The sequence below is a fragment of the Pristis pectinata genome, chromosome 10 (assembly GCF_009764475.1).
Source record: "Pristis pectinata isolate sPriPec2 chromosome 10, sPriPec2.1.pri, whole genome shotgun sequence".
Classification (NCBI taxonomy): domain Eukaryota; kingdom Metazoa; phylum Chordata; class Chondrichthyes; order Rhinopristiformes; family Pristidae; genus Pristis; species Pristis pectinata.
This window is the reverse complement of record NC_067414.1, coordinates 68632642-68646459: the sequence shown is the minus strand read 5'-3', so window position 1 is coordinate 68646459 and position 13818 is coordinate 68632642. Positions and strand designations below refer to the sequence as shown.

Genomic DNA, 13818 nt, shown 5'->3' with positions numbered 1-13818 from the left:
ACAAAAGGCTGGAGGCAGCAAATAAAAAAAATAAAATACTGGAAATACTTAGCAAGTCAGGTTGCATTTTTGGTGAGAGAAACACAGTTAACATTTTTGATTGCTCTCTTTTCATCAGATTCAAATCAATTCACTAACTACTTGCTGCCTATGATGTTGCCTCCAAACCCTGACCGTTCCCAGTCCAGCTCACTCTTTGGTGGTAACCAACAAAAACCTTGGGAAATCTAAGTAAACAATATTTAGTGGTCTTATCTGTCACCTTGGCAAGCTCTTCGTTTATTTAGCATCTTTCCTGTTAAGTGATATTAAACTCAGGCTGAGTCTGTCACTTTCACCATTTTTATGTTCAGGCCACGTAAGCCTTATTTCAGTAGATGGGAACTATGCTTGTATTGTATTATTAAAAATAAAGACTAGGGCCCCACAGGTGTGCCCATCTCCCTATAGACTTAAGATGTATATCAGTTGGCCTATTCAGGTTCTTCTGTCCGTAACAATGTGTTTGAAACCATTGTTAACTATTGCTAATTTTATATTAAACTTGTCATTTTTATTTTTGAGAGATGAGGCCAGTACAAAGTACTTCATTATTATTAATGCTCTACTCAGAGTCCTTTGTAATCTTTCAAGCATCTTTAAACATTTGTACAGTGCCTGTCAGTTTTCCTAAATTCATGTAACAGAGAGCATTCCTAACCCTATACAATTCTCTCTTCTGTTATCTTTTACCTCATCCAAATTGTCTATACTTGAGATTCTCTTTTGACAAAGGTCAACCGTGCAGAATGTTGTGTATATTGCAATTCGTTGTTATACATATTTCCAAAACATCAAAACCGGTTTAAAAAGGCAAGTTTTATTCCCTAATTTAACATATGCTACGTAGTTTCTTTTCAGAAAAGGGTTGGTTGAGCACTGACAAATAGTGGTCTTGAAAATTATTGAAATGTTTGACACTGTGAGTGTAAAGATAATGTTTCTACTTGTAAGGTGAACTACAATTGGAAACTAAATATGCTGGGGGGCACCTAATAAATCTAAAAAGAAACTCAGGTGGAAACTCTGTTATGCAGAATATTATCAGCAGTGCTAATAGAAGCAAATTTCATAGATGTATTTAAGAAGGAACGAGATAAACAGCTGATGGTTAGCTTGTGATTAACCAGCTTTTAGCTGAAGTGTGATCAAGTGGAGCATTGGCATGAGAAGGGAATAAAACATAAAGGACTAGTTGAGCTAAATGATTTGCTTGCATTCTGTAAATACTGTTTGCAAATGCCTTAAATCATGAACTAATAGCTTTCCTTTTGGGGCATTTCTGAATAGGTACTGACAAATTTGGTTTTGGCTTTGGTGGCACTGGAAAGAAGTCCCACTGCAAACAGTTTGAGAGTTATGGAGAAGTATGGATATCATTTGTATATACCTCAACGTTATTTTATTCTAAGATATAATTTTTATTCAGGTAATCTCAGTGTCAGTGTCCTTACTATTTCTTTTTTGCAAAATTGCTTTTATTTAGGAGTTTACCATGCACGATACCATTGGATGCTACATTGATCTTGATGCAGGATCTGTAAAATTTTCAAAAAATGGTAAGTTTGCTTCAACGTGTCCTGCGTTTTATGCTTTCAACTTGATAGTGCTGGTTTTACAAAAATGTTTCTGGTTTTGGCTGTAGATTCAGTTTGTAACCTCGTCTTTCTGAGTCTAATGACTTAATTTGATTGTTAAACATGTTATTATAACAGGTATCCCTGTTGAAGTAAAAGGCTAACTCTGACAGTTAAACTGTATTTTGAAGAAATATGTGCTACAGATGACTGGTGGTTTCACTTCTCTTCCTCCCCATAAACTCGCCTTGTTGCTAAACATTTAAGAGGAGATTTGTGAATTGACAAATATTGTTAAAAGCTCAACCTTGTGTAAAACTAAATGCACAACCAGTCTGCATCAACAAACATCTGGTTCTCTTATTCTTACCAAATAGTTATATTTTCACTGAGGAATAACTACTCAAAGATTTTTTTTTCTTGAACCAGGAAAGACCTTGGTCATGCTTTTGATATTCCTTCACATCTAAAGAACCAAGCTTTCTTTGCCTCTTGTGTCTTGAAGGTAACTTTCCCAATCATTTTAGAAAAAAATGTCAAGAAAATGTTTGTAATAACTGAAAGCTTTTGTTGTTGCATCCTAGAATGCTGAGCTCAAATTTAACTTTGGTGAAGAATTCAAGTTCCCTCCAAAAGATGGTTTTCAAGCATTAGACAAGGCATCTGATGGTCATGTTGTAAAGTCACAGCATACTGGTATGTTGTCAGTAACGTCCTGAGTTACTAAACTATCTTAAGTAATTTAAGTAATGCAGTAACTAGTCCTGTTCTTTATATAGTTTTCTACATTTTTATATAGTCTTCTACATGTATCTCTTTGTAGCAGACTACTTGCCAATATAAATCTCATTGACTACCATAGTTAAGTCAATTGCAGTGTGAATTGAGGATTCCAATTTATGTTGCCACAGCAGTTCAAATAAATTTAAGAAAGAGAAACTTAACCTTAGTGTGGCAGCAATTGAGTGAGATTAGAAATAACTATGCAAGTGTTGAACAGTGCCTATTTCTTTGAATCATGCAAAGGTTACAGTTAGGAGGAATAAGCCAAATGGCCTCTCAAGCCTGTGTTGCCATTCACACGCTCGTAGCTAATCCTTGCAATTGGCTCCATTTTCCCATCGAATCCGCAAATCCTTGATTCCCACAGGTATACTAACCTCTATTGGTCTCACTCATAAAATACATCTAAGCATTCACTGTTCTATGTTCAAGAATTCCAATGATTCTCAACCCTCTGAGTGAAGAAATCTAATAATTTCAATGCTTTCGAACTGCTTCTTGTGACTGTATGTTAACTTTCTGTTTTGTGTACAAGAGCCTCTGCCCTCTGATCATGCTTGAAAATTACCTCTGATGCTGTTAGCCATTGTTTTCTGAACAACCTTCTGTGTGGCCTTTTTGTAACTCGAGATGTATTATACCCCTGATTTGACCTCTATCTAAATAAGATTTCGGAATAAGCTCCTCAAAGGTGTAGATTTCTCAAATAAATTTGCTTCATGAAACCATATACCTGTCTAATTATCTTTTTGAAAAGTTCTAAAACACCCATGTTATCACGTAAAAAGGGTTTCAGCATTTTCCCAATGTCAGCTTAACAGGTCTGTGGTTCTTTATTTTCACCCCTTCTCGCCTTTCTTGAACAGTTGTTTGATGTTGCGCAATTTGTTGGGACACTCCTGGAAGCTCTGCAACTACTTTTCATAGAACCCCTAAGGTCTAGGTTATCAGGTCTGCGCTGCTGCCCCATTAAGTTCTGCAGTTTGCTTGCTTTAAAGATTTTAAATCCCTCTATTTCAATAGCCCCTCGGTCCTCCACTATATTAGATATTTTTGTGTTGTATTGTAAAGGCAGACATAATATTCAATGTTTCTACTATTCCATTACTTATTATTTTTTCCTGTCCTGGGACCCATATTTACTTTCACTATATTCTTTCTATTTACATGTAGAAGATCTTCTCGTATTGGTTTACACTTTTGTATTTTCACTCTCATTCTACTTTTTCCTCTTGCTCAACTTTTAGGTCATTCTTTACTGATATCTAAAATTGTAATCTGCACGTTTATATCTCTTGCAACTCAAGGCACTTCGAAGATACAACACTGCTGACCTTAATGTGGCAAAATGCCACAAGATGTTTCCCAGGGCACTGAAACAAAATTTGATGCTGGATTACAAAAGGAGATATTAGGGCAGGCTACAAAATACTCAGTGAACAAAATCTGCTTTAAGTAGTGTTGTAAAGGAATAGTGAATTCCAGCACTTGTGGACCCAAACTAGGGATTATGTCATGATTAGAGTAATGTTAAAATCTGGGAAGGACATTGAAGAATATACTTAAGGATTGTGGAGTAGCAAGAGGTCACAAAAATAGGAAAAGATAGAGAAATTTTGAAAATGATGAAAATGTTACTGGTTGCCAAATGTTGAAAGAGCAGGGGTTGATGTAGATCATGAGCACGGGATTGATGGGTGAATGGGACGATGCAAATTGGGAAGCAGCCTGAAGTTTGGATGGTTTAAGTTTCTGGAGGGGATGCAAATCCTAACCTGGTAGGAGAATGTTGTAATAATCTATCTTATTTCCAAGGATCGACTAAGAGGCAAAGGCTGAGGAAGGTGCCCAAATGTTGATCAGAAAGATATCTTTGAAAGAAGCTTCCAAAGGAAAGTGAAATAGAAATGTGGGATTTTAGGAAGGATTTCATATAGTGGGATTAAGGTGGCTGTAAGCAAAATGAAAGTTGGAGGATGGAGGAGTTCCCATCCTCAATAATGATCTTAAAATAATGCATCTTTGCAAATAACCTCTCCTCAGGATACATCTTAAAAGGGAAAATAATTTCGATAAAATATTTTGTGATATACTTTCATTTTTAACTCTTCCCTGCAGTCTGTTCTCACCAGGCAGGTGGCTAGAAATGTATTTGCAGCTGTTGTTAATTTAGTATTATTAATTCATTCTTTTCAGGCACTGCACTCGTGGGTCAAGTTAAAAACTTACCAAACGCTCCTAAAGCTCTCATTATTGAACCATCTAGGGAGTTGGCAGAACAAACACTCAATAATGTCAAGCAATTCAAGAAAAATATTGCTGATCCCAAGCTAAGGTAATTTCTCTTCAATACTCTCTCTCTTCCTCCCTGTCCCTGTGCAGATGTACTAGTCTTTCTTTGTCTGTTTCAGCATCTTCTCCAAAACTATTAAATCAGATCCTTGATAGGGTGATTTCATTACTGATGCTTCTTCATTCATTCTGGCATTATCTTGAGCCATTTAGTTTTGTTCCTTTCATTTCAGTAGCAGAACTCTGCTGTATCCTTGCAACTTTGTCCATCACTGTTTCAACTTTCCATCTCTGGAGACTTTTCAGTACCTTGTTGTGGTATGGTTGAATCAGTTGCTTGCCATTTCAACTCCCCTTCCTGCTCCCACACTGACCTGTCTATCCTCGGCCTTCTCCACTGCCAGGGTGAGGTCAAGTGCAAACTAGAAGAACAGCACTTCACGGTAGTGTAGTGGTTAGCATAATGCTTTAAAGCACTAGCGACTCGGGTTCAATTCCGGAGTTTGTACGTTCTCTCTGTGTCTGTGTGGGTTTCCTCCGGGTGCTCCGGTTTCCTCCCACGTTCCAAAGACGTACAGGTTAGGAAGTTGTGGGCACGCTATGTTGGCGCTGGAAGTGTGGCAACTCTTGCAGGCTGCCTCCAGAACACACTATGCAAAAGGTGCATTTCACTGTGTTTCGATGTACATGTGACTAGTAAAGATATCTTACCTTATTCTGCCTGGGTAGTCTACAACACTAAATTCTCTAATTTCAGGTAACTCTTAACCCCTCTCTCCTTCTGATCTACCCCCAATCCTTCCATTTTTGTTCACTTTTCCATACCCCTCTCTCCCACCCCCCCCCCCCCCCCAACCATCTGCCCATCTCTCCCTTAAATGATATTCATTGTCAACTTCCTTACTTATCAGACTTCAGCACTTGTCCCCACTCATCACCCTCCATTCCCCCACCGGGCTCCATCGGCCCCACCTGCTTTTCTTCTCCCTCTTGTCAGCTTCCACCTGCCTCTGACTCCCAACTCTACTCCTCCCCCTCCTTCACCCAGCTCCATCTGCCCATCATTCCTCGCCCTTCCTTGGTCCACCTATCTACTAGCCCCTCTCACCTCTTTTATTTCCCCCCCGCCAGCTACTTTCCATCCACTCTTAGTCCTGATGCAGGGTCTCAACCTGAAACACTGACAACTCCTTTCGCTCCTCATGTGCTGCTCAACTTGCCGAGCTCCTCCAGCAGTTTGTATTTTGTTCCAGATTACACCAACTGGAATCTCAGTGTTTAGTTCTGGAAGGACAAGATTTCATCTACAAATTCATCTTTATTGATTCTGAGATGTTCATGCTCTTCATTCATCATACTGGAAATACAATAAATACAAAGAAATGTGCATTTTAGTGAGATGTGCAAGAAATGTGTAGATTAATTTACTATAAACACCAGCCATTGGGTAATGTAATCCTCCTTCATGAATAGGCCTTTGAATGTGATTTTGTTTTGATTTTGGGGATCTTCTAATTATTCCTTGTTCATGCATAGATTCCTTAGTTTTGATTTTTTTTTGTTTTAGGGAACTCCTAATTATTGGTGGTGTGTCTGCAAAAGATCAGCTATCTATCCTGGAGCAAGGAGTAAGTTTATCGGTTCTTCTGGGAGTTGTTCAGGAATACAGTGGCATGCAAAAGTTTGGGCACCCCTGGTCAAAATTTCTGTTGCTGTGAATAGTTAATTGAGTAGAAGATGAACTGATCTCCAAAAGTCATAAAGTTAAAGATGAAACATTCTTTTCAGCATTTTAAGCAAGATTAGTGTATTTTTGTTTTGTACAATTTTAGAGTGAAGAAAGGAAAGGAGCACCATGCAAAAGTTTGGGCACCCCAAGAGATTTGAGCTCTCGGATAACTTTTACCAAGGTCTCAGACCTTCATTAGCTTGTTTAGGGCTATGGCTTGTTCACAGTCATCGTTAGGAAAGGCCAGGTGACGCAAATTTCAAAGCTTTATAAATACCCTGACTCCTCAAACCTTGTCCCAACAATCAGCAGCCATGGACTCCTCTAAAGCAGCTGCCTAGCACTCTGAAAATTCAAATAAATACCCACAAAGCAGGAGAAGGCTATAAGAAGATAGCAAAGTGTTTTCAGGTAGCCGTTTCCTCAGTTCATAATGTAATAAAGAAATGGCACTTAACAGGAACGGTGGAGGTCAAGTTGAGGTCTGGAAGACCAAGAAAACTTTCTGTGAGAACTGCTCGTAGGATTGCTAGAAAGACAAATCAAAACCCCCGTTTGACTGCAAAAGACCTCAGGAAGATTTGGCAGACTCTGGAGTGGTGGTGCACTGTTCTACTGTGCAGTGACACCTGCACAAATATGATCTTCATGGAAGATTCATCAGAAGAAAACCTTTCCCTGCGTCCTCAGCACAAAATTCAGCGTCAAGCAGTTTGTAAAGGAAATCTAAACAAGCCTGATGCATTTTGGAAACAAGTCCTGTGGACTGATGAAGTTAAAATAGAACTTTTTGGTCGCAATGAGCAAAGGTGTGTTTGGAGAAAAAAGAGTAAAAAGAACACCTCTCCAACTGTTAAGTACGGGGGTGGATCGATCATGCTTTGGGCTTGTGTTGCAGCCAGTGGCACGGGGAACATTTCACTGGTAGAGGGAAGAATGAATTCAGTTAAATACCAGCAAATTCTGGAAGGAAACATCACACAGTCTGTTTAAAAAGAAAACCTGAAGATGAAAAGAGGATGGCTTTTACAACAGGATAACGATCCTAAACACACCTCAGAATCCACAATGGACTACCTCGAGACGCAAGCTTGAAGGTTTTGCCATGGCCCTCACAGTCCTCTGACCTAAACATCATTGAAAATCTGTGGATAGACCTCAAAAGAGCAGTGCATGCAAGACAGCCCAAGAATCTCACAGAACTAGAAGCCTTTTGCAAGGAAGAATAGGCGAAATCCCCCCTGTTACGTACCAGCAGCAATAGAAAACACACCGAGTCATGTACAAGAGTTAAAACTATTTTATTGACAACTATTTGTGATGATAAGAAAAGTAAAAATGTTAGATATCAAACATAATCCCCAAAATTAAACTCAGTGTGTGTGTGGCAAATTCCCAAACTCCAAGTCTAGGGATAGTTCCCAAAGTTCAGTTCAGCAAGTCATCAGGTGAAACGTGAGCAAAGGCTTTTGCGAACCCACCGTTGACTGAAGACAAAATGTAGAGAGAAATTTCAAAATCCACATGTTCCACAATGGAACCCATATGATGCCTCAATCTCCGATGATCTCCATTGCTTTGTTCCTAAGTGTCTGCCACCCCAAAGGCATTCGATACGTGGCCGTCCACAGAAACACCTGTTTCCCACTACAAGTTAATGACGAAGTGGACTCCACTTGTTTACTCTGAAAATCCATATATTGTTTGTTCTTCATCCATTGTTACAGAGACCAGCAGTCAGTATCTCGCGCGCGCTCTCTCTCTGACTCCCTTCAACTCACTGTGCAAAACAGCCAGCACATTGGTATAGTCTTGCTGTCTTGATAACACCACACACACTGCTATTCTACTGTCCAGGTGCCTTAAAGGGACATTCACCAAATAGCAACCTGACTTGTAACACCCCAAACAAGAATTGAAAGACTCTTATCTGGCTACAGAAAGCGTTTACAAGCTGTGATACTTGCCAAAGGGGGTGTTACTAAGTACTGACCATTCAGGGTGCCCAAACTTTTGCTTCGGCCCTTTTACTTTTGTTAGTTTGAAACTGTAGAAGATGGAAATAGAAAAGTAATCTTGCTTGAAATATTAAAGAAATGTGTCATCTTTAACTTTATGCCTTTTGGAAATCAGGTCATCTTTTACTCGCTTAGCTAGTCACAGTAACAGAAATTTTGACCATGGGTGCCCAAACTTTGCTGCTTATTTATCTATCACTTCTTTGGAAATATTAGCTGGATAAAGCAACAAAGATAAATTCTACATGAATTGAAAAATCCCTTTTCAACTGATGTGTTCAGCTGGCATTCTTTGCATTAAACGTGTGACAATATTCTGTAGAACTCAATTGGCTGTAAAACACATTAGGGAATCCTAAGTCACGAAAAGTAGTACAGAATTTTCATTCCTATTCAGAGAAAAATTCCAGTGGTACTTTCTTCGAAACACTTTTTACTGCCCTTCATTATGCACAGGTGCATTATGCTACTGAAGTTACTGTGATATGATGAAGATGCATTAATCAAAGTTGAGCATCAGCTGAAGCATCCAGATTGCCAAACTAAATTGAATGATTTCCCAATCTTCATTTGTTTTCTAGAATTTGACCATGTTATGTTACTGTTTAATTTTAAGTTGCTGTACCTTATTACCATGTTTGGCTACCGTGATACCCTGTCCTCTTAACTTTTTTTATAGTTAAAATTTACTGAAAAATGGCACAAATATTTTTAACACAGTTTTAATAACTTTGCACCTTTTAAGTTGTCTACTGAAACATTAAAAATTCTGTAAACTGCCTCTTCATGCTCTTATCAATAGAATATGAAGAAAACTTTTTTTACAATGGTATGTTTGAGTTTTTTTTAGGCTAATGTAAAACTATAGAAATTTCACTGAATAATAATAACACCGACAAAGTCATTGATTTGGTTGCCTTATTTTGAATTATTAGTCTTTTTTTTAAGAGGAATATTCAAAGTACTATTTTTCAGTCAGTGTTCCTGCGGCTTGCATTGTGCTGCCTCTGCATTTGGTTTATAAACCATTCAGCTTTTTAAAAATGCACCTTTTATGGATGAGAAAAAATACAGTACAATCCTGGATTTTATTTTTATGTAGTAAGTTAAGTGAAGTGTGGATACAATTGAAGTTCAATATGGAAATATTTTCGTTTATTTTGCAGGTGGATATTGTTGTTGGAACTCCAGGAAGAATAGATGATCTTGTCTCGACAGGAAAACTAAGTCTGTCCCAAGTTAGGTTCTTGGTGCTAGATGAAGCTGTAAGTGATTATTTATCAAAATTAAAAATTCGTAATTACCTCTAATATCAGTTGAATGATATTTGTTATCTGCAGTGATGAATCTTTATGGCTTCATTCACCATCCTCTGTAAACTTCCATTGCTTGATGATTAATTATTCCAATAGGTAAACATTGAACCTTTGTATATGTGAATGTTCAGCAACCAATTTGCTTGGTGAGATGAACAATAATTTGTTCCTTTTTTACTATTTTTAAATGCTTAATGTGGGCTAATAATATTATTACTTAATGTTTGACATATTTCTAGATTTATCCTACATTAATGAAAAATCCAGAAGTCTTTCTAAATAAAGTATCTTATCAACAAAATTGAACCACTGCAGCGATCCTTCTCACCAATATTTTACAGTATTAGCATGTTTTTAATATTCAAACAATGTCATTGTCCCTCTCGTTTAAATTCTATACTAAAATGGATCAATATGTAAAGGAAAGATTGTTTGTATAAAATCATGGTTTCTCCTTGTGTTGGTGGTAGGCAAACCAAATTATGTTTACCACTTCTGTATTGGTAGAGCATAATTATTTTGCATTTTTTTTTTGTTTACTTTTATATTGTCTAATAAGGAGACACCTAAAGTAGTTGCCTTGTTGTAGGATGGATTGCTTACACAAGGATATTCTGACTTCATTACAAGAATACATTCTCAGATCCCTCAAATAACATCTGATGGCAAGAGATTGCAGGTAATGCAAAGTCAATCATGTATATTTTATTTATGGAAACATGTATATACATTGGAAGCGATTCAGAAAAGGATCAATAGATTGATTCCTGGAATTAAAAAGACTGAGGGGTGATCTTAATGAAGCTCCCGTTCCTAAGAGGGCTTGGCAGAAAAGATGCTAAAACCAGGGGCATAGTTTTCAAATAAGGGGTTGCTTATTTAATACTGAGATGGGAGGAATTTCTTCTTCAGAATGTTGTGAATTTTTGGAACCCTCTATCCCAAAGAACTGTGGTGGCTAGGTCATTAAATATATTCAAAGCTAAGATATACACTTATTTGGTTATTTTAGTGCTGAAGATTATGGGGAACAGGCTGCAGGAAAGTGGTGCTGAAGCCAGGATTGGGTCAGCCATGACCTTATTAAACTGTGGAGCAGACTTGAGGCACCAAATGAGCTACACCACTTCCTTTATCTTAGTTATGATTACAACATTGATTTTGTTCAGCACATTGGCATTTCTCACGATAAGAATGGTGTAGGTATGCAGTAAATCTAGTGGTAGAAGCTATTACAGTACAATTCATAGCAGCTTTACAATTTTCCTCGATTGTAGAGAAATTGGCCTTTCTGACTTTGTGTTATGGCTTTTATTTATAATTATTTGCCTAGGTAATTGTTTGCTCTGCCACACTACATTCATTTGATGTTAAGAAGCTCTCAGAGAAAATCATGCATTTCCCAACCTGGGTAGACCTGAAAGGAGAAGATTCTGTTCCTGAAACCGTACATCATGTTGTTCTTCGAGTTAATCCAAAAACAGATCGTCATTGGGAGAAACTTGGACGACATATCCGGGTAAAAAGAATAGATTAATTTTCTTTGTGTACTTGATCTGTTACCTCAACAAAGAGGGCATGCAACCTCTTTGTCAATGTACATTGAAATTTTTTTATCAAATGTTCTGTTTACACTGTTGTCTTCCTTCTCCTCCTAAACCACCTACTTTGCCAACTCCTTTAGAAGTGTATTGAGAAAATAAATAATGTGTAAATATTAAATCAGTGGAGTGTCAAAATGTATAATCTATTTTGTTTCTCATCCTCAGACAGATGAAGTTCATGCAAAAGATAATACAAGACCTGGTGCCAATTCTGCTGGTCAGTACAATTTCATTGTATGTGTTGCGTCCTCACAACAAACTAGTTTACAAACTTTTATATTTTGAGCAAGCAGAAGTTTCAAGGTCAGTGAACATTGAGTTCAAAATCATCAAAACTCATCAAGGGTTAAAGAAATATTTTGATGCAGAGAGATATTAGAGCATGGAGTACCTTGCCATTGAGTAAGTGAGGTAGAGTACATTCCATTTGTAAAGGGTCTCCCATCACAGAAAGAATTTCCTTTATCCTATTCAATCTTATCATTTAGAGCACCATTATTAGCTTACTCCTCAACTGCCTATATTTGAAGGAAAAGAAGCAGTTGATATTATTGATCCTCATTAATTTAATCTTTTTCAGTTTCCGTATCCTTCTAGTGAAATTTTGCTATTCCTCCTCCAAAGCTAGCTTGTCCTCCTTGAGATGAGATGCTCAGAATTGATTAGGCCTGAATAAGACCTTTTTATGCTAAAGCATAATTTCCTCCTCGTACTCCATCCTCCTTGAGGTGAAGTGAAAATTCCCTCAACTTTCTTGTTTTTCATTACTTTTATACCTTTCCACTAGTTTTATTGAATGCACCATTGTAGTTGATGGGTTTCTGTAATCAAAAGATGAAAACCTCACAGATAGTACTGTAGAGTTGATTGGTAAAATAGCAGCAAGAAAGATACTCTGAATTTGCTTTCAACACGTCATCTTGTTTTTTGAGTTATTAGAGTAGATGCTCTTTATCTATAGTTACCTTGCTGCTGTTTTGCTCTTGGCACTTAATAACTGAGTTGTTTTCATTTTGCGTATAATTTTTTTCTGTTTAACTTATTTCCATATTGCTTCTCTAGAGATGTGGTCTGAAGCTATTAAAATACTAAAGGGTGAATATACTGTACGTGCAATCAAAGAACACAAGATGGATCAAGCAATCATTTTTTGCAGGACAAAGATTGACTGTGATAACATGGAACAATATTTTATTCAGATGGGAGGAGGTGAGTTAGTTCTAAAGTCTATTGGTTTGTTTTGGTTATTTGCTTTGGGTTTGGGTTTCTCACATCAGATCAATCTACTGTTTCAGGTCCAGACAGAAAGGGACATCAGTTCTCTTGTGTTTGTTTGCATGGTGATAGAAAGCCAAATGAAAGAAAGCAAAACTTGGAAAGGTTCAAGGTACTTGTGAAATATTTTATCTGGTAACAGTTTATTTGTCAGGTTAGCTATATATAATAGAAAATCTGTCTGTAAACTGCTTGAAGATGCTTTAGCAATTCCAACTCTCGGTACATGACTATTTTTGTTGTTTTTGCATGTGTTATTTTTCTAGAAAATGAGAAATGTAGCACTAAATATTGAGTAGTTTTCCAAAGTGCATAACTTTTGCTACTGCTTTTTAAAATTTAAAAAAAAACTCAATGTAGTACTAAGGAAATTGTCATCAGTGATTCAATATGTTTTACTTAAATGTGTATTCAGTTCAAATACTAAATGTGAGTTAATAAAAGCAGTAAAAATGGTGGAAACACTCAGCGAGTTGGGGCAACATCTGTGGACAGTTAACATTTAAAGTCGAAGCTTCTTTCAGAAGTTACATTGTTCTGCTTTCCACAGATGCTGCCTGACCTGTTGAGTGTTTTCAGCATTTTCTGCTTTAAGATTTCCAGCAAATGCGGTTTTGTTTTTTATTTTCATTTACTAAATGGTAGTGGTTGACTTCATCAGGTAAATAGATGTAGAGAAAGGGCAATACAATGTAAAAGCCAGTAACAAAAGCTACAAAATAATCTTGTGTTAAAGCTGTGGTTTCATTTTGTCTTGGGCATGGTCCATAGTATCAGCCATTTCTGGGAAAAATACAGTTTATTTTGTAAACGTATGAAATATAGTACTTGGCAACCTGTAGCTTTTAAATTTAAAGCATTTAATATTTACCCTAAGCAAAGAGTATTAATGTTATGCATTGCAACCACTTTCAAGCTGAGATTTGAATATTAACATGTGAGATTTGCTGTTGTATTTTTGAAAATCTGGCTATGGTGCCGTTTTCTTTGTTACTTTCACCAAGGGTCTGTGGTCAGTGGTGTGTTGTTTGCATTCAACACTGACCTCAAAAAAAGTACAGACTTGCCTTGAGCTGTTCCCCCAGTGGGAACTTGTGAGAGAAGCTATTCAGTACTGTGAGACTTTAAGTGGCAATGTGGTGCTTCATGCTGGAATGGCATAATACAGGGTGGCAAGAAGAGCGA

General features: G+C 37.2%; 1 protein-coding gene across 1 annotated transcript in view; it reads left to right on the top strand.

Annotated features, from left to right (window-relative positions):
* The window catches only part of ddx1 (DEAD (Asp-Glu-Ala-Asp) box helicase 1), a 35258-nt gene that overhangs the window by 7578 nt on the left and 13862 nt on the right, over positions 1–13818 (top strand). Inside the window, exons 9-20 of the mRNA XM_052024301.1 lie at positions 1330–1406; positions 1526–1602; positions 2046–2121; positions 2201–2312; positions 4596–4734; positions 6259–6319; positions 9605–9703; positions 10344–10433; positions 11088–11273; positions 11524–11575; positions 12421–12567; positions 12654–12745. Of these exons, the coding sequence (XP_051880261.1) occupies positions 1330–1406; positions 1526–1602; positions 2046–2121; positions 2201–2312; positions 4596–4734; positions 6259–6319; positions 9605–9703; positions 10344–10433; positions 11088–11273; positions 11524–11575; positions 12421–12567; positions 12654–12745 (1208 nt within the window). The remainder of the gene's footprint in view (positions 1–1329; positions 1407–1525; positions 1603–2045; positions 2122–2200; positions 2313–4595; positions 4735–6258; positions 6320–9604; positions 9704–10343; positions 10434–11087; positions 11274–11523; positions 11576–12420; positions 12568–12653; positions 12746–13818) is intronic.